The sequence below is a fragment of the Prinia subflava genome, chromosome W, assembly GCF_021018805.1.
Source record: "Prinia subflava isolate CZ2003 ecotype Zambia chromosome W, Cam_Psub_1.2, whole genome shotgun sequence".
NCBI classification, from domain to species: Eukaryota; Metazoa; Chordata; class Aves; order Passeriformes; family Cisticolidae; genus Prinia; species Prinia subflava.
This window is the reverse complement of record NC_086282.1, coordinates 6,087,223-6,115,150: the sequence shown is the minus strand read 5'-3', so window position 1 is coordinate 6,115,150 and position 27,928 is coordinate 6,087,223. Positions and strand designations below refer to the sequence as shown.

General features: G+C 43.4%; 1 protein-coding gene across 1 annotated transcript in view; it reads left to right on the top strand.

Moving 5' to 3' along the window:
- Positions 1-589: 589 nt before the first annotated feature.
- LOC134563385 (SWI/SNF-related matrix-associated actin-dependent regulator of chromatin subfamily A containing DEAD/H box 1-like) overlaps positions 590-27,928 on the top strand; it is a 50,702-nt gene continuing 23,363 nt past the window's right edge. The window contains 8 exon segments of the mRNA XM_063421269.1: positions 590-840; positions 11,107-11,129; positions 11,317-11,362; positions 11,364-11,408; positions 11,410-11,484; positions 13,383-13,576; positions 16,952-17,005; positions 26,999-27,087. Of these exon segments, the coding sequence (XP_063277339.1) occupies positions 590-840; positions 11,107-11,129; positions 11,317-11,362; positions 11,364-11,408; positions 11,410-11,484; positions 13,383-13,576; positions 16,952-17,005; positions 26,999-27,087 (777 nt within the window).

The window sequence follows — 27,928 nt, the reverse complement described above, 5'->3', positions numbered from 1 at the left end:
GATGCCTTTGGCCCTTTGGGTGATGGCATGAGTGCTTTCCTCATGGGGAGGTCTAGTGCTATCATCCAGGGTATCATTGTGCACACGGGACTCATCGATGCTGATTTTTCAGGGCAGATTCATGCGATGGTCTCCACACCCACCCCCCCTTTGACTATTCCAAAAGGCACCCGTATTGCTCAACTTGTTCCTTTTAAGTCTTCTGTTTCCAGGATGGAGGACCGGTCACGAGGTGACGGCGGCTTTGGCTCTACTGGGTCGCCTCAAGTCCACTGGACTGTTCTCCTGACCAAAGACCGTCCTGAGACTGTGTGTACTGTATCCATGGCTGATGCAACACCGTCAGAGATTCAACTTCGCGGCCTCCCAGATACCGGGGCTGATGTTGCCATTCTCTCCCTGGCGGCTTGGCCCCCACAGTGGCCTTTGAGCCTGGTACAGACACCTGTCGTGGGCTTAGGAGGAACAAAGCAGTGTTATGTGAGCCAGATCCTGTGATCATCTCCAACCCGGAGGGACAGATGGTCATGATTTGGCCTTATGTTACGGAGACTGCTAACAACCTCTGGGGGAGGGATGTTTTGGCCGCATGGGGGGTGCTAATCACCACGGATTTTTAATGGGGGCCACTGTGATGAAGGGCGCAGAGTGTCCCACGCCTCCTTTACGGTGGCTGGTGGACAAACCCATCTGGGAGAATCAGTGGCCCCTCTCTCATGACAAGCTAGTCGCCCTTCGCAAACTTGTACAGGAGCAGTTGGACCAGGGGCATCTGGAACCATCCACCAGTCCCTGGAACACTCCTGTCTTTTGCATCAAAACGAAGTCTGGGAAATGGAGGTTGCTACAAGACCTCCGAAAAATCAGTGCTGTGATGGAAGGCATGGGGACATTACAGGTGGGCATGCCATCGCCTACCATGCTTCCCGCGGACTGGCCGGTCCTCATCGTGGATCTGAAGGATTGTTTTTTTACGATCCCTCTGCATCCCGATGACAGACCAAAATTTGCCTTCACGGTACTAACAATAAACAATGCTGAACCAGCACAGAGATATCAATGGAAATTTTTGCCTCAAGGAATGCGAAATTCCCCAGTATTATGCCAATGGTATGTGGCCCGTGCCTTATCTGGAGTCCGCAAGCAGTTTCCTGACGCTCACATCTATCATTATATGGACGACATTTTGGTGGCTGCGCCCACCAAGGATGAGCTGCTGAGGATACAGCCTCAGTTGTTGAATGCTCTGCATTCACATGGACTGCAGGTGGCTCTAGAAAAGGTACAACAGCAACCTCCCTGGAAATATTTAGGTGTCAAAATTCTGGAACGGACTATCCGTCACCAGGAGGTGCAATTTGTGCAACCTGTGAAGACACTGAATGATGCTCAAAAGCTGGTAGGTGTCATCACTTGGTTACGTCCTTACCTGGGACTGACCACCGCACAACTGTCTCCCTTGTTTGAATTATTGAAAGGGGACACTGATTTAAAGTCACCTCGTGGATTGACCCCTGAGGCACAAAAAGTGCTGGAGGAGGTACAGCAAGCTGTTTCGGCTCGCCAGGTATACCTCATAGAACCTTCCATTGATGTCACTGTGTTCATCACCACTCCTGATCTACATCCTACAGGTATCATTGGCCAATGGAATGATGATTGGACTGATCCTCTGCACATCTTGGAATGGGTCTTCTTGCCTCATCAGCCGCATAAGACGGCAACTGCATTGTTTGAATTGATTGCACACTTGATAATCAAGTGCCGACAACGCTGCTTACAATTGATGGGTGCAGATCCCTCAAAAATCATACTCCTGGTTCAGAGGGAGGAATTTGATTGGAGCTATGCGAACAACGTTTCGCTACAAAGTGCTCTAGAGGGTTTTTCAGGGCAGATCACTTATCATCTGCCCAGCCACAAGCTATTGCAAGTGGCAAAAAATACTCGATTTTCATTACGACCCAAAAACAGCCAAGAGCCAGTGCAAGGACCCACTGTCTTCACTGACGGTTCAGGCAAAACAGGAAAAGCCATTGTTACCTGGAAGGATGGATCCAAATGGCAGATTTTGGAAGGCCATGAGGACGGGTCAGCCCAACTGGTTGAACTAAGGGCTGCCGTCATGGCATTCGAAAAATTTTCTCAGACACCCTTCAAGCTGGTCACAGACTCAGCTTATGTTGCCGACATTGCACAGCGATTAGGGTATTCAGTTTTGAAGGAAGTCAGTAACCCTGCCTTGTTTCATCTGCTGAAGACCTTGTGGTGTGCAATTCAGTCCAGGGTTCATCCCTATTACGTTCTGCACGTTTGAAGTCACACAAATTTGCCAGGCTTCGTAGCAGAAGGTAATGCAAGGGCTGACAAGTTGGGTAACCCAGCATGGGTAGCTCCTCAGCCTGACACACTCGCTCAGGCCAAGGCATCGCATGGGTTCTTCCACCAAAATGCGCATACGCTGCAGAAGCAGTTTCACCTGACGGCCACTGAGGCTCGTGACATTGTCGACTCTTGTGACGACTGTCATGCCCTTGGTGCGCCGTTGCCGGCAGGGGTTAACCCCAGGGGCCTTAAGGCCTTGGAGCTTTGGCAGACCGATGTCACCCAGGTCGCCGAGTTTGGCCGGCTCAAGTATGTGCATGTCACGGTGGACACATTCTCCTCTGCAATGTGGGCTTCGGCTCACACTGGGGAAAAGGCCCGCGATGCCATTGCCCACTGGAGGCAGGCTTTTGCTGTACTAGGCATACCTTCCGTCATGAAAACCGACAGTGGTCCTGCTTATGCCTCTCAACAGGTACGGCAGTTCCTACAGTCATGGGGTGGGACTCACAACTTTGGCATCCCTCATTCTCCAACAGGACAAGCAATTGTAGAGCGTGCTCATGGTACTCTCAAGCATGTTCTCCAGAAGCAAAAATGGGGAATGCAGGGTGAAACACCACACAGTCGCTTGGCCAAAGCATTGTACACCATCAATTACCTTACAGTTCTGCAGAACTCAAGTAACCCTGTGATTGTAAACCACCTCCTCTCATTGCAGGCTTCTCTCAAGGTTATCTTTCCCTGAGATTCTCCTTGGGGTTGCTGTTCCCCAAGTGCCTAGGTCGTTTTACGGGTATAAAGTCTCTAAAAGGTCTTACAACATCTTGGTATCTAAATAGAGTAATTTATTTATACAAAAGCACATATCTGAAGGCATAAGAGTTCTGAGAGCGGCCTTATTCTACAATCAATTATAAACCTAGGCAAACAAAGTCTAAACAAGACAATAACCAAAGTATAGAAATCTTAACACACAGAGTTCTAATGAAACAGCAAACAAAGCATAGAATTCCTAACAAGCAAAACTAGTAAGACTATAAGCAAAGCATATCATTTACAGCCTCAGGGTAAAACAACCTCTTATTACTGTCAGCGTTTTCAACCGCTGGGATCACACTAGCAGAGAGGAATCGATCACAATTTTCAGACAGGGATCTCAGCCGCAGGAATCATGGCAACAAAAGGGACCCCGAAATTCCGAACCCACACAGAGCCCTTGACTGCAGGGACGCGGGTACAATGGGAAATCCCGAGCCGCGCAGGGTTCCCGTCCGGGGGATCGCGAGGGCAGTGGGGGCCCCGGGGTCCCTCCCCACGCAGAGTCCCCGGCTGTCCCGACCAGCGCTCCGGTGGCAAGTGCTGCAGGGGAAAAGGGGGAACCCCGGGGCCCAGGTCCCTTAGAGCGGGGACCGCGATGTATAATACCTTAAAATCCCGTCTTGGCTCCCTGTCAAGGATCGTTCCTCAGGTTGCAGAAAATGGAGGTTGGATCGATGGATCGAATTGATCAATCAATCAATGCCTCCAATCCCTCCAATCCCTGACCGACTGACACAGAGGCTTTTTATCCCAAATTGCAAAATGCATATTCATATTTTTTATCTACACACTAACCAATCTAGGTACAATTCTAAAGTTCGTAAAACTACTAAAATCAGCGTCAAAACCTACGCACATAGCATATCTATTAACGTAAAACTCTATCTTACTAGCATAAGGTTCTACCTTGTTGTACATAAAACTCATACTAAAAATTATAAACAGTACTCCACTCTATTTTTGTTATGTCTGTACTCTATCACTAAGCCTGAAGCTGTGTCCTTCTACACTGGCAACTAGGACTTAGGGCATGTGAAACTTAAAGCTAAGGGTTAGATTTCTACTTTATGTATCTAAAGCTTTTATATATTCTAATTTTTCTAAAGGTTTTAATTCTATCTCTGTACTTTTCACTCTCTGTGGAGGATCCATGGAAACATGGACTCCGACACCCAAGGTAATAAGGTTTTTCCCCCAGGGTTGCTGTTCCCTGGGAGTTTCCTCAGGGTTGCTGTTCCCCGAGGTAATAAGGTTTTCAGTCTTCTCTTTGCCCTAAGTGTTTCACACCAGAGGTAGAGACGACAAGCTGAGTCCACCAGTGCATGTTTCCAAGGTTGTATATTCTTCATTATCTCAGTTCTTTTTCAGCTCTGCCAGGCCTCCCTGGCAGGGTACCTTATCTTAGTTCTTTCTCAGCTCTGCGAGGCATCCCCAGCAGAGCAGGACACGCGGCAGACTAGGCGGATCAGAGAGCCCCGCACCTTATGTACGGTACCCTTGACCCAACCACTGTCCAAGACGTATTTTTTATTTACAAAATTTTACCAATACCTACTACCTATGCTAACATGTCATTTCTACTCTAAACCAATCTTTGAGATACAACTGAGCAGAAAATGGGGGACGAGAGCAAGAACAAGGAGCACAGGGGCCACTCCCCAATTCCTCCATCTTGCCTCTTCAACCCCATATACTGAGAATCCTAGATTCTACATTTACATTCTATGATAAACTAAATACTAATTTTGAATTTTCTCAGCTTGTGATTCTTCATACAATGTGGGCATTCACTCCCATGGCCAGGGATCAGAGGCAGTGTCCTCCTGGGCTCTGTATGAGGCTGGTTGACCCCCTTGTACAGATCCCAGACCCCCCTGTCTGGTCTCCAAACCCTCCAGGGTGGCCAGAGGGATGTTCTAGACTCCAACAGGCTTCAGATGACACGCATCAGCCTCGAGCGAAGGTTCGGGTCTGGAATTTAGTTACCAAACAATGGGAAGGACCCTATGACCTGATTGTTATGGGGCGTGGGTATGCGTGCGTGTCCACAGATACTGGGGCACGCTGGGTACCTTTGAAGTGTGTCCGTCCTGACCTGCGACAGCAGAGGCAGAATACGGCTGATAGGCGAGGTGGAGGCCGTGACCAGACTGAAGGTCAGCAAATGGATGAATCCTTAGGCGATGACTCGGACACAGATGACGCGAGTGATCACTCTTATGATTCCTCCATGGATAATCACTGAACTCTGTACAGTTTTTTTTCCATTGTAAAAATTGTTCATTTTTCTTTTTCTCTTTTTTCTTTTTTTAAAGATAAAAAGGGTGAGATGTCACCCTGGTTTTGAAGACTTTTCTAAGCCTTCTGTAATGTTCTTCATATTGGAGTCAGAAATTTCACCTTATCACACTTCTACTATAAACACTGGCCGTGTTTTGCTAACCATCTTTCATTGTTTACATATTTCTAGGTGGGAGGAGAAAGGTGATTGACAGTTGGCTTGACCAATGTGGATTGAGAGGTGGAATTCCATCCTCCAATCCACGGGCACCATAGGAAATGTATAAAACTGAGTTTTGTAAATTAACTCGCCCCTTTTTTCCTGCTTCGCTCACCAGCATGTCCTCGTGTGGTTCTTTCCGTGTCCACTGTGACAAATTAGTATTATTTACTGAATAGTTTTGTATCTCTTAATCTCTTAAGGAAACAGTGAAGCGTCTTAATTTTCATTTAGATGTCTTTAATTATGTAAATAACTGGATGTACTAAAATAATGAGATTATTCTACACAGTTGTAGAAATGGAGCAGAACTGTACCAAAACTGCACAAATTAGGATAATTACCAACATGAATTTCAAAATGAGGCTTGTATTCAGGTCTCAAAAGCATGCTTACAAAGCTTCTAAAAAGAATTGAAATAAAACTTGTAAAAGAAATTAAACTACAATATATAACCCTGATATTGATGGCTGATTTTGTTTTGTGCTGTTTGAATATATATCTTAAATGACTACACTTTGAGATTATAATGCTCAAAGCTCACTTGACCTGGAACTGCTCTTTTTTGTTATGTTGTCATTTTCTTTAGGATCTGAGGAAGTCCTGTCTTGCTTATTTCTCATTTCATAGAGTGTAATTCTACTAAGAGTATTTATGGAAAAAGGTGATGACTGCAGTACCTAGTGAAGTTTTCTAAGGGTTCATGAGAAGATAATTTGAAGTAATCATCATTTTTAAATGGGTGCTTTAAGAATCACCTTAGAGTAATACTGATGTTTAGGATTGTTTTAGCCAATGGAAAAGACTTTCCTTTGAAAAGGTAATAATTATTAGCTGGTAGACTTGAGCAGCGTGTGCTTGATACTGCTTTCCAAAACTAGGTGGAAGTTACTTTCTATTTGACAATACTTGTTGGACAATATGGTAAGCCTCTGAAGTATTACTTCAGTTTTTGCTTTGGTTTTACCTTTGTTTTCACTTGGGAGAGAAGGTGGCTTTCTCAGTGTGTGGTGTATGATTTGTGTAGGAGGTTGTGTTTAGAATTACAGGGCACTGTATTCTCTTTTTATGATAGCAAAAATTGGTTGTTGTTGTTGGTGGGCTTTGGTTTTGATGTTAATGGGTGCATGTAAGGATACTTATGAGTGCTCCTATTTCTGGCCTCAGAGTCAAATACTGGTCTTATGATTTCAGGCATTCCTTAACAGTTCCTTTGAATTGCCTGTAATCAGAAAATTCTGCCTCCAACAATTACATGTCGTAGCAATAACTTTAATCTGTTACTACTCTACAAGGTTACAATTTGCTCTAAATATGAGGACTCCTAATTACATGTGTGATTTCTGCTTCCCCCCACTTAGTAGGGTTCTCTGTTCAGTGGAATATGTGGAGCAAGGGGAGAAGACTGGGCTTTTTTTTGAGAGGGAAAATGCTTTTCTTTTTTTTTCCAGGTAACTCAGCATTTTATAAGCATGGGAGTTAGGAGCTGTCATGACTGGACAATAGTTGCTAAATTAAATAAACATAAACGGTGAAATCACTAAGTGAAACAGTAAATACTCTATTTAAATATAAACCTTGCCTAAGGTTTATACTGTAAAGAATAAAATTACTTTTAAAACCATCCTATTTTTGTAAAATTTCCTTGTGTTTTGATTTAAAATTCAGTAAGGATGCCTCTTAGCAAAGTTGTCATGAGTACGTGTCATTTCCATGTCACGCTGCTTGCAAGGGGAACGTTTAGAATTTAGTCTAACCTACAAGGCAAAGATCCATGAAAACTGCCTTGATCTCTTCTGTTAATTCAGTATAGATGTGAAATTCTCATATTTCTTACAGACCTGTTTTGGTATTGAATCACATTTTTTAATGTGTTTTGTATTTCTATCTGTTATAAATGCCAATCAGATATTCTAATTTTAAATAATAATTTGGTTTATTAATAACAAATCAAATCACAGAATTTCGATATCTCACTAACAGTGGAGAAACTTGACAGAGCTTTCCCGGGAAATGTCAAGGGTGAACCGTGAGATACAGGGTCTGGCAGCTTGCTATCTCCCCCAACGGTTCACAAATTTGCCCAGTTCGGGGCTTGGGTTTTATACACTTTATTCTGCTCTTGGCAATATTTCTCCATATTCTCCATTGTTTCCCCACTAACTAAACAAATTCGGGAGTCTCCTCAACCAAGCAGAAAAGAGTTCTTTTCTTAGTTCAAATGTTAATGTCCAGTTTCAATAGGTCTTTATAGTTGATGAGTGGTTGAGATATCGAGGATGTGGCTTGATGGTCCGTGAAGGTGGCACCCAAGGTGTGAGTTGCTGGTGCCAGCTTATCTCCGGGGTCCCCTCCCTGGTGCTTGGGCAGCTGCGGGCTTTCTCGGGCTTTCTCGGAAAACTCCTTTGTTCCTTTTCTGAATGGGGCACCGGCTGTCTCAGGGTGGTCAGTTTCACCGTCTGCTGCAAAATCTCTTAAAGCATACACTTTTACCTGATATCACTTTATACAATTTTATAAATTTCTAATTTATCATAAGAACATGAATTAACCATCTACGTTTATAACACTATCCTATTGTGATAGCCCTCACCCTGATAACCCAACTTCATAATGCTCCCAAAGGTCTCTTTTGCTCCTCTCCTGTGTTCATCTAAAAACCTAATCAGTTTTCAGATGAAGCAACTGCATCAAGGGCAACACATCTGCTTCCTAAAATGGACAGATAGAAGAAGGTACTGCTCAGGAAGCTTCCACTGCCAACATGTTGGTCTTGGATGCAGGGAGGTCTGTCTTGGAAAAGTATACTACTGCTTCAGAACTAATAATTTTTAGGCATTCCTAAATTTGCATGTGTATGGGCTTTTCAAAATAAGATTCATTTGCAAAGTGAGACTTTTGCCTCTTCTAAAAATCATTACTATAATCTTATATTGTGTTTTGAAAGTGATAGAAAATGCCTAAGTCGGGTACGGGCATAAAGTATCTATAAGGTCTTACAGCATTTTAGTATCTAAATAGAATGGTTTATTTACAAGCATGTATCTGAAGGTGCGAGAGTTCTAAGAACGGCTTTACAATACAATCAATTACAAACCTAGGCAAACAAAGTCTAAACAAGACAATAACCAAAGCATAGAAATCTTAACACACAGAGTTCTAATGAAACAGCAAACAAAGCACAGAATTCCTAACAAGCAGAACTAGTAAGACTATAAGTAAAGCACATATCTGACATTACAGCCTCTAGGTAAATCAGCCTCCCATCTGACCCCAAGCAGGATTTTCCAACCGTGGGGTCACAATAACAGAAAGGGAACACAAGATCACAGATCCCAGACAGGGGTCCCGACCGCAGGGATCACAGTGGCAGTGGGGGGGTCCCCAACTTGGCAGAGTTCCCGAAAGCAGGGCTGCAGGGACAAGGAAGGGTCCCGGGGTCCCAAACCCTTGCAGTTCCCGGTTGCAGAGACAGGAACCCTCACAGACTCCCCAGCAGCCCCGAACAGAGTCCCGAGGCAAACGCCGCAGGGGAAAAGGGAAGGGACGGGATCGCAGGGGCCAGGACAGATCCCTGGGGTCCCGAACCCTCGCAGGAGGAAGGGACGGGACCCCAGGGCCCAGATCCCAGGCTACCTTTAGATGATACCTTTAGAATCCCATTCGGCTCCCTGGCAAGGCTCCTTCCTCAGGCTGCAGGAGGTGGAGGTTGGATCGATTGATCAGATTGATCACTCGACCAATTCCTCCAATCCGTCCCCCTGACTGACTGACACAGAGGCTTTTTATCCCAAATTGCAAAATGCATATTCATATTTTTTATCTACACACTAACCAATCTAGGTACAATTCTAAAGTTCGTAAAACTAGGAAGATCAGCGTCAAAACCTACGCACATAGCATATCTATTAATGTAAAACTCTATCTTACTAGCATAAGGTTCTACCTTGTTGTACATAAAACTCATACTAAAAATTATAAACAGTACCCTACTCTATTTTTGTTATGTCTGTACTCTATCACTAAGCCTGAAGCTGTGTCCTTCTACACTGAACTAGGACTTAGGGCATGTGAAAATTAAAGCTAAGGGTTAGATTTCTACTTTATGCATTTAAAGCTTTTATATATTCTAATTTTTCTAAGGGTTTTAATTCTATCTCTGTACTTTTCACTCTCTGTGGAGGATCCATGGAAACATGGACTCCGACATAAAAGATTTAGATTTTGATAACTCAGCCAGGTCTTTTATCACAGATGAAGGAATTAAATGCCATGTAGCTCCTTTCTGCATTTGACTATCAGATGAATTTATTCTAGCTTCATCTGTGTCTCCTGTTTCTTGGCAAATCAGCTTTGCAAACTGCTCTGGGAAACCTGGTGTGACTGTGAGTATGGGACCTGTAGCTGCAAAGGGGTCTTGGTCCCAGCTCAGGTGCTGCCAGAGTGGCCCCTGGATGGTTGGACAGGGAAGTTTCTTTAACAACCTGAAGTCTTAAGGCTTCAGTGATTGCTTTCTTGTACTGTCATTGAACCCTTGTTGATGTTTCCTCATAGACACTGAGGAAACATCTCTTTACCCACTGTTAAGCTCCATTTTAAAGTTGTTTTCTTCTTTTTCTGTAGTGTACTCAGTAACATTTGATGCCATATTTTTTTTAGATTATTTGGTGCCTTTCCCTTTCAAAGCCTGTGCAGCTTCCTGTTTCAGCAAATAGCTTGTACTTCTAGGATTTATCTTTTTTTCCCCCATTCATTCAGTGCTGCCACAGTGAGTTATTTTAAATTTATTTTCCACAAGATTTCTTTCATACAGAAAATGCTCTCTGCAACTGTCATGTTCTCTGCTCTGTGCATCAATTTTTCTGTCTTCATAGAGAAAAATGCCTCTGTTTCTATCCATGTTCTGATCAGCCTGGAAGTAGTTCAGAGGACTTTACTCATTATTTATTTCTCTAAAAAAAAGTATTTGTTTGTTTATTTCTAAGTAATTATTTGTAACCAAATTTCTTAGAGATCGTGGGCATAATGTGCTGTGGAGTGAGATGTGAGCTATCCCAAACTAGGCCTCAGACTAGGCCTCAGACCTGGGCCTGCTAGGCCTCAACGTTTAACCTACATAGAACTAGATAAGCTTGTGGTGCCGTAGAAGCTTGGTTAAGGTATGGGTATCAGTAGAATAGGGCAATTACTGTGAAAACGCGGTAGCTGCCTTAAACTGTGAATGTTTACATATTTGCTCACGCTCCCTTGCCAATAGAAATGCACCTGTCACTGTAAACTATTCTTACTGTATATAACCGGCCATCTCATGAATAAAGAGGAGAACGTATGATATGATCATGTTGGTCTGACCTTCGTTGCTCGGTCTCCGATCCCACTTATAGTCCCAGCTTCAATTATTAACCTAAAATGCATGTTCTCTTAAACTTTGTAGTATAAAAATTGTTTGTTCGATGTAGGAGGTCTGAAGATCCTCTGCCAGGTAAGTTCCCACTTTAAGGAATGTAGCTTACAGGAATTTTCTATGCATGAGAATGTGAGTTCTGTTTAACTGGCTGTTGTGTCTCTGAAAGAAATCACAGCTACCTGATGCTCTAAGTACAAATAAATATTTGAAGTCATAAGTCATTGTCTCCTCTTTTTTTCTCCTGTTGAAATGGCTTGTGCAGACTATTCCACTGTCCCAGAAACTCCTGAAGCTCAGAGGACAACGAAAGTCTTATTTCAAGCGTCATCGAGGGGTGCAGTTCTTTGATGTGTCTAAGTGAGGACAAGGAGCCAAGAAACGTCGGTGCTGCCAAAGAAACTGGGGCTCCGAGGGGAGAGCCGGCCATAATGTATGCTTTGAGCCCGCTTTCTGTCATGTCTCTGCACCCTCATGAGGTGTTGTAAGTTGAAACACTGAATTGAAAATCAGAGCCTAGGTTGGGTTCTGGTTTACTCCTTTGGGATTCAGGTGCTCCTAACTAAACTTTACTGGTTTTCCAGGGAAGAAGTATCCAGCTGAAACATTTTCTCAGAGGGAGGAGTTTTGTCATGTTGAAACGTGTGATGTTTGTTCATTTATACATTTGTGCCTTTGTCCTTCTGAAATACTTTTAGTGCAACTTGAAAACCTTACTGTAAAACACTTGCTTTACTAATTTTAAAGTGTTGGAGTTGATTTTTTTTGTATATGCAACTATATTTGACAGGGAAGCAAATAGAGCTTCAGTGTGTAGTATGAGTACCAAGGTAAACTTAAGTATGAGTTGCACGGTATGTTTCCTATGCATAGTGAAAACTATTTCATTCCTAAGTGATTTGGAAATTTATATTTTTGAATGTGCTGGGAGGGAAGAGTGGCTGTGTGTGTGTGCTAAAAAGGCAGCGCTGAGAGAGCAGGTGAGACAAGATGTAGATAGACATCTGCAGCCATTTGGAACAGTTTAAAGGAACCCCTACTAGTTATATGTCTGCATGGTAATTGTGCCCTATAGATGTTCTTGTATTTCTAAGCAAAATAAGATGCCTTAACCTGCTTTTTTGATAGTCTAGTTGAATTAATGGGCAGAAAACATTTGTGGGAATTGCAGCCTTAACAGGTATAGTCTCGTCAGGTTTGCAGTCGTACACAGGGCATGGAGTTACTGGGGGTTTACAGTGGAAGCAAAATAATGCATTTTCCTGCTGCTGTTACCTGAAATTCTGATGTTGTGTTGTTTGGGGTTTTTTTTAGTGTTTCCCCCCCACAAAGTTTCAACTTAAGGCAGCTACTTGAAAAGGAGAAAAAAAAACCTAGCACTTACAAGTGAGCTCCTGCTTCTGCCTGTGATTTGTGTTGTAGATTGTGCAAGGAGACAGAGGTGGCCAGCTGGTTGCATGCATCAAATTGGCTTGTGTGCAGTGCTATGTAAATGTAGTTACTCTCCTTCTGGGATCAATCCCATCTGGAAGCAGTTCAAGTGGTTTTGTACCATGTGGAACTGATGCTGATAAGGCACACAGGACACAACTTGCAGGGCCACTGCTTGCTGTTCCTATACTGTGTTGCAATTGGTGGGAGTGAGAGGTGGACAGCAAGGTGGCTCCTGGTGGGATTGATGAACGAGGCTACATTCTCTTGTACTCCTCAGTATTCCCATGTAGCCACCAGGCACCTCAGTACCTGACACTTTGTCCCAGTGTGCTGGCTCAGGTGCTGATTGATGTGTACAGAACCCACAGAGCTTCTCACAAGTGGCTGTTCTGGTCAAGGTAACAAACAAATGGAGTGTTTGGAAACAAATGGCAGGAGTTAGCTGGAATCTGTCCAGACTTAGGAGCTCTGACTTGTGCTGAATTCTGGCTTTGCGTAATCAGTCAATTCAGTGTCTGCATTGTGCATTTTAGTGCATGTTACCTAGTTTGGGGGGTTTGTGGGGTTTTTTTGAGTGATTACTTCCTTTTTGCAGGATATCCTTGCTTCCCTTGTTCTGAACAAGGTACAGAACAGAAAGCGCAAAGTTTAGAGTAGAAAACACATATTTCCTAAATAAAATGTACCACAAGTTTTGCTACCAGAGAGTCACTGTCTGGACTCTGTTGGAAAAAAGCAGAATCTAACGCATAAAAGTTGATTCAGTGTTACTGAATGCATCCAGATGCATTTTGTGCAGTCCTGGTGGGTTTCATTTACAGTAATGTTCTGGTAGAATAAAACATTCATAAGCAAAAATTAATGTTAATTCTTTTTTTCTTCCCCCGTATATTGTAGCTCTGAACCATCTGGTGATGATGATGACCAGCCTGAAGAGGAAATGCCCCAGCTGGCACTTGTAAATGGTGGGGAGCAGCAGCCAGCTGTGAAAGAGGATGTAGAGGAAGATACTAGAGACTCAAAGCTGCAAACAATGAAGGAACGTTTTCCCCGAAGAAGTGACCAAGAATTATTAAAAGTAATCATGCTGAGTTCTTTGATTTATTTAGATTATTATTTTGTCGGCAGTTTTTCTAAGCTTCTGACTTCATTACAGGGTACAGTCTTGTGATGGGTTAATGCTGTCTAGATGCCAGGTGCCCACTAAAGCTGCTCTGCCACTGCTTCTCAGCTGGACAGGGAAGAGAATAGAATGACTCATGGACCATGATAAAGACATGGAGAGATTGCTCACCAGTTACTGTCATGGGCAAAACAGACTCGACTTGTGGAAAAGATTTAATTTATTACCAGTCAGATCAGAGTAGGGTAATGAGAAATCAACCCAAATTTCAAAACACCTTCCTCCACTCCTCTCTTATTTTGGGACTTAACTGTATTTGTGATTATCTCCTTCCCCCCCACACCAGTGGTGCCTGGGAATGGGATATGGGGACTGCAGTCAGTTCATCAGCCCTCCTCAGCAGGAGGACTCCTCACACCCTTCCCTTGTTCCAGAGTTGGATCCCTTTCTATGGCGTGCAGTCCTTTAGGAACAAGCTGCTCCATTGTGGGTCCCTTCCACAGGGTTACCAGTCCTGCCAGCAAACCTGCTCCAGCATGAACCCTTCTCTCCATGGGTCCTACCAGGAGCCTGCTTTCAGGGGGGGCTTCCCACACTGTCACAGCCTCCTTTGGACATGCACCTGCTCTGCTGTGCTGTTCTCCACGGGCTGCTGGTGGATCTCTGCTCAACCTTGGACCTCTATGGGCTGCAGGGGCACAGCTGCCCTCACCATGGGCTTCACCACTGGCTGCAGGGGAATCTCTGCTCCAGCGGCGGGAGCACCTCCAGCCCCTCCTTCACTGATCTTGGTGTCTGCAGGGCTGTTTTTCTCTCATGAATTCTCCTTCCTCTCTCCTGCTGCAGGTGTGTTGTTCCTCCCCATTTCCCTACCCCCCTTCCTTCTTAACCAATGCTGCCACTGTCACTGGCAGACTTGGCCTTGGCCAGCAGCAGGACTGTCTTTGAGCTGATTGGCACTGGCTCTCTTGGATGTGAGGGAAGCTTCTGGTGGCTTCTCACAGAAGCCACCTGTGTAGCCCCTGCCACTGTCAAACCTGGCCATGCAAACAGTGCAGCTCTTAATTGTTGTTTTGTTAATAGCAAATGGGTGAAAGTAACATTTTAGAGGAAGTACAGCTGTGTAACATTTCCACATACGTGGGAACTTGGATATCTATAAAAATGAATATATAGACATGCACTTCAAATAAACACCTTTAGGTAGGTTCAACAACAGTGAACTCCAGTGTATGGAAAATTTTTCAAGTATTTCTTTGTTGTGACATTTAAGCTTAATTATGGCTGTCTGTGTTGATAACTATTGGTAACTGCTGTTGTTGGAATGAGCTAACTGATGAAATGCAGAATGAGAAATCACTGCCATCTTCCAGTAGACAAAACACTGTGCAAGCTTGCATTTAGGACATTTAACATGCAAAGACTTTAGTACTTCCACTGAGGCAAAGGGTAGGTTTGAACTTACTGTAATGTATTCTGATTATGCTGACATGTGAACATGAGAACTCTTGGCCATTGTCCAGTGTACAGTACAAATCTACAGGTAACTCCTCACAAGTGAGATATGGTAGCTCATTACAGTAAAATACCTTTAGTACAGTACAAGGTAAGTTTTTAGCAAGGTTACTTTTCAATGCTAATATGTAACTAGGTGTTTCACTAGTTTTAATTTATAAAGCTGAATGCATTTAAATTAATCTGTAAAGTTTCCTGGTTGTTGAAATGATATTGAAGAAATACAGACACTTTACTGGTGCTCCTTGCTTGGTGTTTTGTTTCCCTGTGGATCAAGCTTTATGTTTAGGCTCCCTTTATTTTGGGAAGAACAAAAGGGTTGCAAGTAGCAATTTTTGAGTTTTTCTCTTGAACACTGTAATTAAAATTTGTTTTGTATGTCCAGAATGTATCTTTTTCAGTTTTTGGCTGCATAGAATTTGTTTGATTCAAAGACTGATAGAAGTTCATTGTAGCTTAGTAACTTGCTAGAAATGCTATGTGGTGTGTCTAACTGCTGCTTTTTTGAAACCAGGGTCTCTATATGGGGCTGGAACAGAGCAACATACGATACGACCAATGTGGTTAAAACATATGTTCTCCCCTTTATTCCCGAAATGGCTGGTTTTATACAGTGTCAGTTTACAGTTGCAGGTGCATTTCTATTGGCATTCAGCGTGAGAAAGAATGCAAACAATCTTAGCTTAAGGCAGCTACTGTGTTTCTACTCTAACTGTCCTAGCTAAAGCATGCACACACCTTAACTTAAATTCTAACTGCGCCACAAGTTTAATCTACTTCTACATGGGCCCAAATCTGAGGCCCAGTTTGGGATAGCTCAAACTTCATTCCATAACACATCATGCTCCTGCTGCACTTTTTGACTTGGCTACTGAGTAGCATGTGAGGCTGATGGTGTTTCTTTTCAGGAGAAAGATAGCTCCTGTATCAGCAGAACTTTGTAGAAAATGGAGGCTGTGCAGATTTTTTTCTGCAGTTACATAGCTGCAACATTTTTGAAGGAGGGCAGAGGAATATCAGGTGAATCTGTTGATCTTTCATGAAGGATCTGGAACAGGCTGTCCTGACAAACTTGACACAACTGATGAAGGCTATTAAGGAAAAAAATCATGAGCTTTTTGAAAAGGAAATTGTGTCATTGTAGCAAAATTGTAAGATGCTGTTTCCAAATGTGCACTGATACTTGGGAATCAGGATTCCTCATAACTTCATTTTTTGTGCGGGTTTTTTTTCATATTTGTAACATTTAGGCCATTTGCTTTTGTTGCTGTTACCTTACTTGAAGAAAGCCTTCTAAAAGTCTCAAGATGCAGTTTGTAAAACAGATCTATGTTGAGAGTACGTGTGAATGGAGAAACAATCTAGGACTGCAAGGATGTATTGATAAAGGCTCATTATGCACTTCATGCAGTTACAGGAAATGGACCAGTGCATCACAATAGTATTCAGTCACTTTGAGTTAATAAATTAGGGCATTTTATTATCTTGTTTTGTGATAGTAGCATTGAATAGTCTTTGGAAAAAAGCTTCTAAGTAAATCTGCAGGGTGTGTTTGTGAAGTAGGGAAGAAAGCCATAATAAATGACATTGTATTCAAGATGTTTCCAGTATGTGTCTTAAAGTGTTTCCAAATACTGCTTATGTGACCAGTCCAGCTAATTTGATACCTCTTGGTTTTGCTCTTGGATTTTATAATACATGTATATTTGGGGGGGGAGGGGTTTAAAGTGTTTTTCAGTCACAGCTGATCCAGCATTGTCTTCATCTGTTCAACTGGATTAAATTAACAGTTGCCTTTTTTTCTTTTTTTTTTTTTTTCACCTGATAGAATCAGCATGCACAATGGATGAAGCAGTAGCTACTGGTTTGAAGCTCAATAAAGGTATGTTTAACAAAAAAAACCCACAAAACAAAACCCCCGAAACTTTAGAAACTATAGCTCATTCAGTGGAATTGGTTGGGAGGTATTTAAAAAGTGATAAAGCTTCTGCTGAAAGTTACAGTATTGTTTGTTTATTGTAATAACACAAAACTGAATTTACAGGCTTTGCAGGGAGAAAGATGAAAAGAGGATGTGGAACAAAAATCTGTAAATAAAACCAGCAAGGGGAATTTGTTCTGTGAAGTTCAGGATTGCTTTGCTTGTGGGTTCTTAAGTGGTTCTGTTCTTGCTGGTTCCTTCTTTGTTCAGAACTTGAGGCAAATAGTAAGGGGTTAGCAGAAGTAATTGTAAATGTTCTAGGTGAGCAGTCTGGTAGTATTGAAAAAAATATACTGGGAATGTAGCCATTAATAAGTAGATATTGTTTGTATCAAGGCCTCTGTCACAGTTTTTTGTTCAGGTTGTTTTCAAAACCTGCTTGTAATTCTGAATAAGAACTGTTAGTCTTAAACATTAGACAGATCCCCCCGATTCTCTAGCAAAACATAACCCAAACCATGCTTTTGAACCCTCAGAGCTTATTAAAGGGTGTCTGTTCTGCATCTGAATTTATGCAGTCTCATACTGTTACCAAAGCAAAACAAAAAAACCCAACACATTTTGTGGGAGTGTACTGTAAGTGTTAGATGTGTAAAAGGGTCATAATTCTTGGGCTTAAGGTTTGTTACTTGACATCACCCAAGTCCAGGGTTAAGTCTTGTCTTATATTTTTGATTTGTTGGAGTTGGTCAGGAAGAGTGGAATGCTGATACTCTAGAAGGCAGATCAGCCATCTGTTTACAGTTCAGTTGTCCAAGGCTTTCCTGAGGGATCTTCATGGAAATGAGGGAAAAAGCTATTTATGATCACTCTTGATTATTTAGTTATTCTGAATAGCTCATGCATCTTTTCATGCAGGATCCTTATGGATTTGGAGCAATATGTCTAGGATGAAGTGTATGCTGAGGGAGAACTGGTTTACTCCTGTTTTTAAAGTACAAATGTTTTTGCTTATTTAATTCCCCCATTGTGCTTATTGTACTTTCATTTTCTTATTTTCATATAAAAGTGCAAAGATTTTTAACAATTTCCAAGAAGCTTTAAGAACATTCAGGCTAATTTGCATGAAGGGATGCTTTTGTGTTTTGTGGTGTTTGATGGGGTTTTTTTAACCAACCAAACCATTTTGAGTTTGTCACTGTGTGCATGGTCAGATTCTATAGATGGAAATTCTTGGATACTGGCAATAGGAAACAAGGCTGGCATGTTTTGAGAAATACACCGAGTGCTGCTGTTCCTGGAAGACTGATTACTTTTCAAGGATTTTGATAAGTATTAATCCAATTTAAGCTACTATATATCCTTTAACTTTGTTGCAGTTCACTGTGGAATTGCATTTTATTGAAATGGTATGCTCTGGCTCACCCCTGGAAAATGTATGGTTTATCCCAAGTCTGTAACCTCCCTGCAGTATCGTGTCTCTGTAACCCCATTGGCTGAAGAATCTTACCGTGCCCACTTCGAAACTCCCTGTAAAGAGTGCAGGGGGAAGTAGGCTCGTCCTCTTTGCCCTGGAGGTCTCCGGAGGTTCCGCTCCTCTCCCATTCCCTCTCCTGTAGCAAGAGCAGGATGACTTATAGAATAAAGGTTGAGCTATCCCAAACTGGGCCTCAGATTTGGGCCTGCTAGGCCTCAACTTGTGGCCTGAGTAGAAGTAGATAAGCTTGTGGCACAGCTATGTTGAATTGCATTTTATGGAAATGGTTTGCTCTGGCTCACCCCTGGAAAATATATGGTTTATTCCAAGTCTGTACCTTCCCTGCAGTATCAAGTTATCTGTAACCTCATTGGCTGGAGAATGTTACCGCGCTCCTTTGAACCTCAGTGTTAAGAATACAAAGGCAGAAGGCTCTGCCTCTTTGCCCCTCTTCCCCTGGAGGCCTCCGGACGCTCCCCTTCCATCTTCCCCCTTCCCCCTCTCCCCTTCCCTTCCCCTCAGTGAATAAACCCTCACCTCATCAGCACCCCACCGGCATCTGAGTCTCTTTGCCTGCCAGCACGGGAACACCCACGACCCAAAGACCCCGGGGGGTCTCCCGGGGGACCCTTCCCGGGAGCCCCCCAAAATTTAAACAATACAGCTAGAAATTGGGTTAAGGTATGGGTATCAATAGAATAGGGCAATTACTGTAAAGACACGGTAGCTGCCTTAAACTGTGATTGTTTACATATTTGTCCACGCTTCACTGCCAATAGAAATGCACCTGTTACTGTAAACTATTCTTACTGTATATAACTGGCAATCTCGTGAATAAAGGGGAGAACGTATGTTATAACCATATTGGTCGAACCTGCGTTGCTCTGTCTCCAACCCCAAGATAGAGTCCCAGCCTTCACTCTCCCCTTCCCCCTCTCCCCTTCATCCTCTCCCTCAGTGACTAGGCTGCTTTCCTGGGGTAAGACTCTGAATAAATCCTCATCCCATCAGCACTTCACCAGCCGTCTGGAGTCTCCTTGTCTGCCTGCATGCAAATACCCACGACCCTAGGACCCCGGGGGGCTCCCGGGGAACCCTTCCCAGGGACCCCCTTAACCTAAATTACAACAAACGGTGCCCAACGTGTGGGGCAAGAGCACAAACGACCCTGAGACAAAGATGGACCACCGCACCACCAGCACAGCGCAGAACCCTGCGGAACACTGCTTCAGTGCCATCTGTGGCAGAGCGGCCGTCCCGGGCCCTCGTGACCTGGGGTGGCCTCTCCCCCACCGCGCAGAGACCCTGCATCCCACCATCGCCAGCCAGCGCAGCGTGGGCCTGGGTCTCAGCCCCTTGGGACCCCGGCCCGCCGCAGTGCAGCGTGGGCTGTGCAGCCCCGGTGGCGGCGCAGCCCCAGCAGCGCAGTAGTGCGGTGCAGGCAGCGCGGCCCCAGCGCAGCGAGGCTCTGGTGCAATCCCCGGCGCGGTGGGACCGCCGCCGCAGCGTGTGCCCGAGAGCTGGTGCGGCGCGGCCCCAGCGCGGTGAAGTGACGGTGTGGCGAAGCCCCGGCGTGAGCCGCGGCATGGCCCCGGCCCCGCCGCTGCGCGGGCGTGGGCCCCAGCACCCAGACAAGCCACGCAGAGCACGCCCGCACGGCAGCAGCGGCGAGAAGAGCCCCGCAGAACAAGCACACTGTCAAGCCTGAGCAGCCAACGCCCTAGACAGCAGAGAAAAGAACTCAGCGAGAGCCATCAAAGAAGGAAAAAGGAGTCTTCAGCTGTGCCCAAGCCCCGCACCTCCCAAAACTCAGTTTTGTAAATTCTGTAACCTCCTTCCTTACCCTTACTCCCTCCTCCCCTCACTGCTCTTTCTCCCTTACCCCCCTTCCCTTGATAAACCCCCAAGAGTTAACCCTGTCCTGCTAAGCCCAGCACAGCATGGCTACTGCCATGTGCTCTGTGGCCACATGGCCAACATGGCCACGTGCCTCCCCTCAGCTCATAGTTTCACCTTCTGCTTTCCAAGTCCCACAAAGTAAAAGCTAAGAAACCAAAACCCTAAGCTAAAGTAAATTTGTAATACCAGTTTTACAGCCTTGTATAATTGTTAATTCTACTTTATGATCTCCTTTCCCTGTTATTCTGTCCCTTGCTGTTCTGGCCAAACAGCAGGGTGTCCCAAACCCTCTATTTCTCCAACCCTAAAACCCAAACACTGTTGTTTCTCCATTTCCTTCCCATCCCCATGAAGTATTTTTACAATTATGCTATTCTAGTTTTTGTGTGTGTTCATACTGCAGATTTGTCCTGCTTTCAGTTTTAGAAAGCAGAGGCCTTTTCAGGTCACAAGGGCAAATCCATAGGAAGCAGTTTTTAAATTGTCTTCTTGTAAGGCGCGATTCAGTAGTAGACTACTGAATCAGTAACGCTTTTGGGTTTATGCTGTCCTCAGTAGGTTCTGAAGGTGCCTGATAACCTAAAATAGTGTCTGAGAAAGTATTTGATGGTTTTTGTTGTTTTCTTTTCTTTTTGTTTTTCTTTTGATGACCTAAAACTGGGGGTCTTCTGTTAAGTCTCCAACACTTCTGGTGCAAGTATAGATGAAAAAAATCCCCAATAGGTACATATGGACGAATGTAAACAATTGCATGCAGAGTGTGGGTCCTTTGGTTGAAGCAGTTGGAAAGTGAAAGGAATAATTTGGCTCAGATCCATGGGTGAGAATCTGAAACTTTGTGTGGAGCCCGGGAAACTCCAAGTGTTTTCCTGTCCCTAGAACAGGAGCAGAAGTCAGCGCCATAGCCTAGAACTGGGGGCTGTAGTAGTCTGAAAAGCCAGTTGGAAAAGGCTAGACACCATTAGACCAGTCACGCTGAAAAAGCTGAACAAATTTGTTAATTTGTTTAAATCTTGCAATATAAACCCACATAACCCGTTTATTGCAATTACAAAGTCAGATAAACTGTGCACAGTATAACATAATCCTTACTGCAATTGTACTTGTTCTTATGCTGCAAAACTGTGTAATTATTGTTTCATTTTTAAATTGTTAATTGTCACATGTCATATTTCTCTTCTCACATTTTAACGAAAAAAGCGTGAATTGTGGAATTGGATCTTATGGAAATGGTATGTTCTGGTTCACCCCTGGAAAATGTATGGTTTATCCCAAGTCTGTAACTTTCCTGCAGTATCGTGTCTCTGCAACCCCATTGGCTGAAGAATCTTACCGTGCCCACTTCAAAACTCCCTGTTAAGAGTGCAGGGGGAAGACGGCTCATCCTCTTTGCCCTGGAGGTCTCAGGAGACTCCGCTCCTCTCCCTTTTCCTCTCCCCTTCCCCCTTTCCCCTTCCTCCTCTCCCCTCTCCCTCAGTGACTATGCTGCTTTCCTGGGGTAAGACTCCGAATAAATCCTCATCCCATCAGCACCTCACCAGCCGTCTAGAGTCTCCTTGCCTGCCTGCATGCAAATACCCATGACCCTAGGACCCGGGGGGCTCCTGGGGAACCCTTCCCAGGGACCCCCTTAACCTAAATTACAACAGTTCACAGTGTTTGAACTAAATCACTTTGATTTCTGGTATGTAGGCTCTGCCTTTTAGCCATTTTTGTGTTGATTTAAGAATGTTGTTTCACATCCTTTTAATATGAGCCACAAAAAAGTCTTCTTGGCAGCAAAATTCTTACTAATCACAGCTGTTGTATAAAATATTTTGTTAGGAGTAAGCATGCCTGACAGTGATGGTATAAATCACCTCATTTTGGACACGTTTTTTAAAAATGGAGACATTACTGAACAACTGCATTAACTGTGTCAATTTCCGATATGCTTTACTTGTTGTGAAATGTTGACTGTGTGAGAGGTTGTCATGGGTTGGCACTGGCCAGATGTTAATGCACCCATGAATATATGTTTTTACCCTAACAACTACTGTGGGATGTGATCAGGAAAAGAGCAGAGCAGGCTTAAATCTTGAAAACAAAAAAAACCACCAAAACTTTATTACATTACATAAGAACAGAGACAGAAAAACTCTTAAACACACACAGACAGAAATAAAAACCTCTCAGAACATTTCTTCTCCCAGTTTCTACCCCCCCACACATTACTTTTCACAGACCAAACCTTTGGGTTTTAGATCAAACAATCACCACTCAAAAACAAACCAATCTTCAATTCAGCAAGGGAGAGAGGAGTCTCTCTCGCACTACAGACTGTTTTTCAGAAAACATGGGTCCACCCCTTATGTGTTTCTATATCACTCGTGGCACCGCCTGGAGAAGTCTGCCAGGGTGACACTCTCTTTTTCTTATGTCTAGCGCTCTCACTGCTGTCTATAGTCTGAAAGCTTCATACAGGGCTCTTTTAAGGATACTTGCATGCCGAGCTCTCCCCTTTTTTACCTAGGGGCCGGGGTTCCAGGAGCAGGTCTCCCCTGAGGGCAGAGGGCACCACCACACCCCCTCTTTTCTCTGCTCGCTCCACTCTTCAAGTGCCAGTTACTGTAGCAAAAGCAGGGGCAGCTGTATCCACCCAAAATGCAGTTTACGTTCAAAAGAGACTTAAGTTCAGTCCATGGCTGACATTATGCAAGAAAAGTCCAGCTCAGAAAGCTACTCCTCTCATTCTTTGCCCATCGAGTTCCTTCCAATCGTGCTTTATCATCTCGGTCCCAGGCCGCTTCCCTCTCTCCTCCGAAACCACCAGTCATGAGAATCAATGTCTAAGAAAAGTTTCTTTCTGCCACACAAGGGTTAAGAGCTTCTAGCTCTCGGCAGGGCTGCAGGATCAGGCACTCCCAAGCTCAGCAACTCCCACGTGGCTGGGCACCTTCTCCTGGGGTTTGGGGGGGGGGAGGGGGGTGAGCACACACAGAAGGCACTTCCACAGTTTTCCACCCCTCCATCCTAGACAGGGCAGTTCAGTTCTAGTCCTGTCCGCTCTCTTCTCCCCCCCGGGGCTCCGGCTTACCTGAGCCCAACCACGTGTTTCCCCTCCCCTCACCCAGCCTCGTGGCTGGGCAGGGGAAGAAGGCCTGAGACGTCTCTCTGCTTGAACCAGAATCTAAAAAGCGGCCGAACCCCCCTGGAGTCCTGCTTTTAACTCTTTGTGTCCTCAGAGGCGTGTCCAAACCTCCGAGTGACCAATCTAGGTGCCAGCAGAAAAGTTGATCACTGGTTGGCCTACTCACCTCCCCCTGGAAAAATTGACCTCCCCCCGCAACCACGACAGAGGTCAAGGCAAGATACAGTTTTGTGAAGGTTGGCTTTGTGAACAAAGTGTGACTACAATATCCTTGAATTTTTCTGTCCTTTCAAAATGACAAAAAACTTGTATTTATAGCTTGAATTCAATAGTTGTGTAGAGCTAAACCAAGAAACAGAGCAGTTTTTTTTAAGTTATGAAGATTAGATGCAACCCATTGAAAATACATGTCTAAGATGTGAAGTTGTAGTAATACCTGTTGCTTGTGATTTGTTTCTGCTGTTGTTGTGTTCTGTACATCTTGAAAACCACAAAGGTGATGGGTGTGCTTCTGAGCTGAAGCCTCATGTAAATCTGTCTGGTATTCACTGCTTTTTGAGCAGTCAGAACTTACTGTTTTCTTTTATCATGATGAGGGAAGTCACAGTAATAAAAGGGATTTTTTGTTAGAGGTAGCAGCAATTAACAGGGGAAATAATTATTGATGCTCCTCCAAAGTTTGAAACCTTGGAGCTGCTTTTCTCATTGCTCCTTAGTTGTAAAATTTACGGGGAGAACAAGGATTCCTCTGGAAGGCCTGGTGTGCCCTGCCTGCACTCCAAGGATGATTCCTATCTAACAGTAAGAGTTTCTTTATCCCTTCAGCCATATACTCCCTTAGCACAGAAAGGAAAAATTAAGTGTACTTTGCAAAGTGGATGTCTTCAGAAAGTTGGATTTTTTTTTTTTTTTTTTTTTTTGTCATTTGAAAATGTGGTGGGTTTCCAAAGACCACAGTTGGATTTTTAAATAATTCTATGTTTCTAGGTTCCTGGGACCATGGTTTTCCAGATCCTTTGTTTCAGTTCATTTGCCTCTAAAATTGCTCATGATGGGGCTTCCTTCAAAGGCTATTGAGTGCTCAGCCCATCACCTAAAAGCAGGAAAATCTTTTAAATACTCTTATATCAAGCCCATTTTATTTTTTTAGGGCAAAGAGGTTTGCAGGGTCACTGTTCTCATTGAGAATTATCCATCCTGAATACAATGTTAATTGAGCTTAAGAAGTAATAGCACGAGGGCTCCAATGACTTATAGTGCTTGACCCAGCAGCAGCCTGGCAGCTCCTAGTTTGGATTTTAAGACAACCACACATTTCTCAGACTTAAGATAGTAGCAGGCATTTCCTGGCAAATTTGTTTAAATTAGGTCTTGGGCAGAACAGTCAAGGTCTGAATGCTGAAGGAGAGCCTCCACTGGCACATTCTCTGGATACTTTGAACTGTGCCTCTTGTATTTATTGTGGTCTTCCAGTACAAGAAAGATGGAGAGGGACTATTTACAAGAGCATGTAGTGACAGAAAAAGGGGGAATGGCTTCAAATTGAGAGGGTAGGTTTAGATAGAAATCAGGAAGAAATTCTTTACTGTGAGGGTGGGGAGGCACTGGACCAGGTTGCCCGGAGAAGTTGTGGATGTCCCATCTTTGGAAGTGTTCAAGGCCAGGTTGGATGGGGCTCTGAGCAACCAGATCTAGTGGAAGGTGTCCCTGCCCACAGCAGGGGTTTGGAACCAAGTGATCTTTAATGTCCCTTCCAACCCAAACAATTCTGTGATTCTATGATATTTTTACCTAAATATATAAATACATAGTCTTTGAAAAATATCTTAGCAATGTTTTCTGGTATCTCTTACTATATCCTCAATTTAAGGAAGAGTTGTTAGTACTTTCGTTTTCTTTGGGATGTTTTAATAATTTTTTTCAATATTTATATGCCACTTCTCTGATCTCAGAGTGAATGACTATAGTAGAAAATTTATTTGGCTACTTAAAGTTCCAGAGTTAAAACTATTTTGATCATCCAGACAGTCTTCTGGATGGGAAAGCAAATGCATTTTTTGTGTGTGTGGGGGGGGTGTATTGGGAAGCACCCCAATACCTCCGAGGGTCCAGCCTTGCAGAGAAATGGCTTAATAAATAGTGAGACGGCTCCTCTGGACATGCTTTGTAAAATAAAAGGTTTTAATAACAACAAAAATAATAAACATTATAAAGCAAAGAAATACAAGCCGAACACAGTGTACAAAACACTCTTACACTGGCTAAGGCATTCCAAAAAAGCCTTGAGCACCTCTGTGCTGTCCCTTTAGTACTCAATTGTGTAGGTGGGCTATTTGGCACTTTGCCCAATGAACTTGGCAGCAGGCTTTGAGATGCACTTCCAAAGCCCAGTCACTGTCTCTGTGCTGATACTGAGCCAGTTACAATGAGCAGGCTATAGAAAATTCTAGTTTAACTTCCTTATATGTTTCAAGGTAAGCTGAAACTCTTTCCCTTATATAGAAACACCTGTTTGGGTGTAAGAATGCACCACTACAGGAGGGGTGTGCTTATTCACTGGTCTCCCAGGGCAGGCTGGGAGGAGAGGTTGGCCAGAGATGCTGGTATCAGACACCAAAGCTCCGCAGACACTTACTGTTCTAGAGAAGATATAACTTTCAGTACTATTTCATATCATGGACTAGGAATTTTTACAATAATTTGTTCTGGTAATGCTGCTTAAGCCAAGCTGGCCTGCAGAAATACTGATAATGTGTTCTTGCCTTCATGAGCCGTGCACAGCAGCAGTCTGGAAGTGCACCTGGCTGGGCAGGCCTTAATGCTCAGATGATAATCTCTTGATAATCACTTGGGCCCAAAGATAGTCAGAAAATTATGGCTCATGTGGACTATTTGTAAGTGATAAGGTTATCACAGACTTAATATGCATAGTTTTCTTTGAGATGTCTGGATTTAATGTTGAAAAGCATTTGGTAACTGCTCTGGTGTGCACCTGAGCCAGAAATCAGTCATCAGCACTTCCAGATTGGCAGTGATGTACATATTCTAACACACAGATGGGCTTCAGCCTGGAAGAAATACCGACTTGAATAAAACCAGACACAGATACACCTTTATGCAACTTGTGTGTAATAACATGTGGCAATTATTAAAAAAGAAGAATAAAATGCTATTTCAGTTGTTATATATGAGAGGTAATTACTTGATTAATTGCCAGAATGCTGAAGATAGCTTAGAGGTAGATAAACATGTACCTTCAAGCAGCTGCTTTGCTTCAAGTTTCAGTGTATCTGTGGTCTATAGTAGGAAACTGTTGGGGAGACTGGTAAACATTGTGCAGGTAACAAGTAGCTACTATGTTATTGTAGTAATTAAAATATTCTACTGTTTTGGGGTGAACTTAATGAAAGGAACTAATCCTTCTTTTCCATCTCAATTATTTTTGAAGCTGCCTCTGGTAAAAGGAAACTGAGAGATTCTCCCACAAATTGCAAAACTAAAAATGAGCGAGTTGCAAAAAAGTCGAAAGCTAGTTATGTAAGTACTGTGCTTTTCTCTTTGTGCATTGTAAAATAAATGGAATTACTTGACTTGGTAAGCGACAGTGGTGTGTTTTATCAGAAAATTAAGTCAAATCAGATCTTGCCATCTGGATGAGGTTTTTTTGTACTTTTTTATTGTTGACATTCTGAATGAGATTACCTTCTTTGTTCTTTAGTGCTTGTGGATTTGTATCACACTAGCCAGTTCACTGCTTTGGTGGAAGTAGTTGATGGCAGGTAGCATTGTGTGAGGCTCAGTACTGTTCAGGTTTTGTGAACATCAGTGGGAATTACAGGCTCTGGATCACTTCTCCTCCTCAGGTCATTCCTTGTATTTCCTCAAGCACATGAAGTTAACATCTTTTGCTATATCTACTGCTATTCTTTGTCATAGATGTTGCTTATATATTTGAAGCTCTATAACTGAGGGAAATCTTTATAAATAATGAATTAGTTACATTTAAAGGAATGACTGCTTTGACCTCTGCTAATAAATGGAAACTCTCTCATGATCCTGGTGCATTCAGGATGGTATTTGGCAGATTTGCACCATCCTACAGTGCTGTCATGAGGCCATCTCCCAGACATCCCAGTAGACATTCTTGAAAGCCACTTATGTAGAGAAAGGGACTACTATATAAATACTGGAGGCTGGATGAAGGAGGGTGACTGTGTTGAAATTTAGGATAATATTGTCCTCAGAGAGAACCAAATAAAACACAATTTTCTATTAAAGCAAAAATATTACAACTCACTTGTAATTCCTTCTTCCTGAAAGAGAGATGTGAACTGGGTTTGTTCCTCCTCACCAAACCCCTGAGTTTGGTTATGAAATG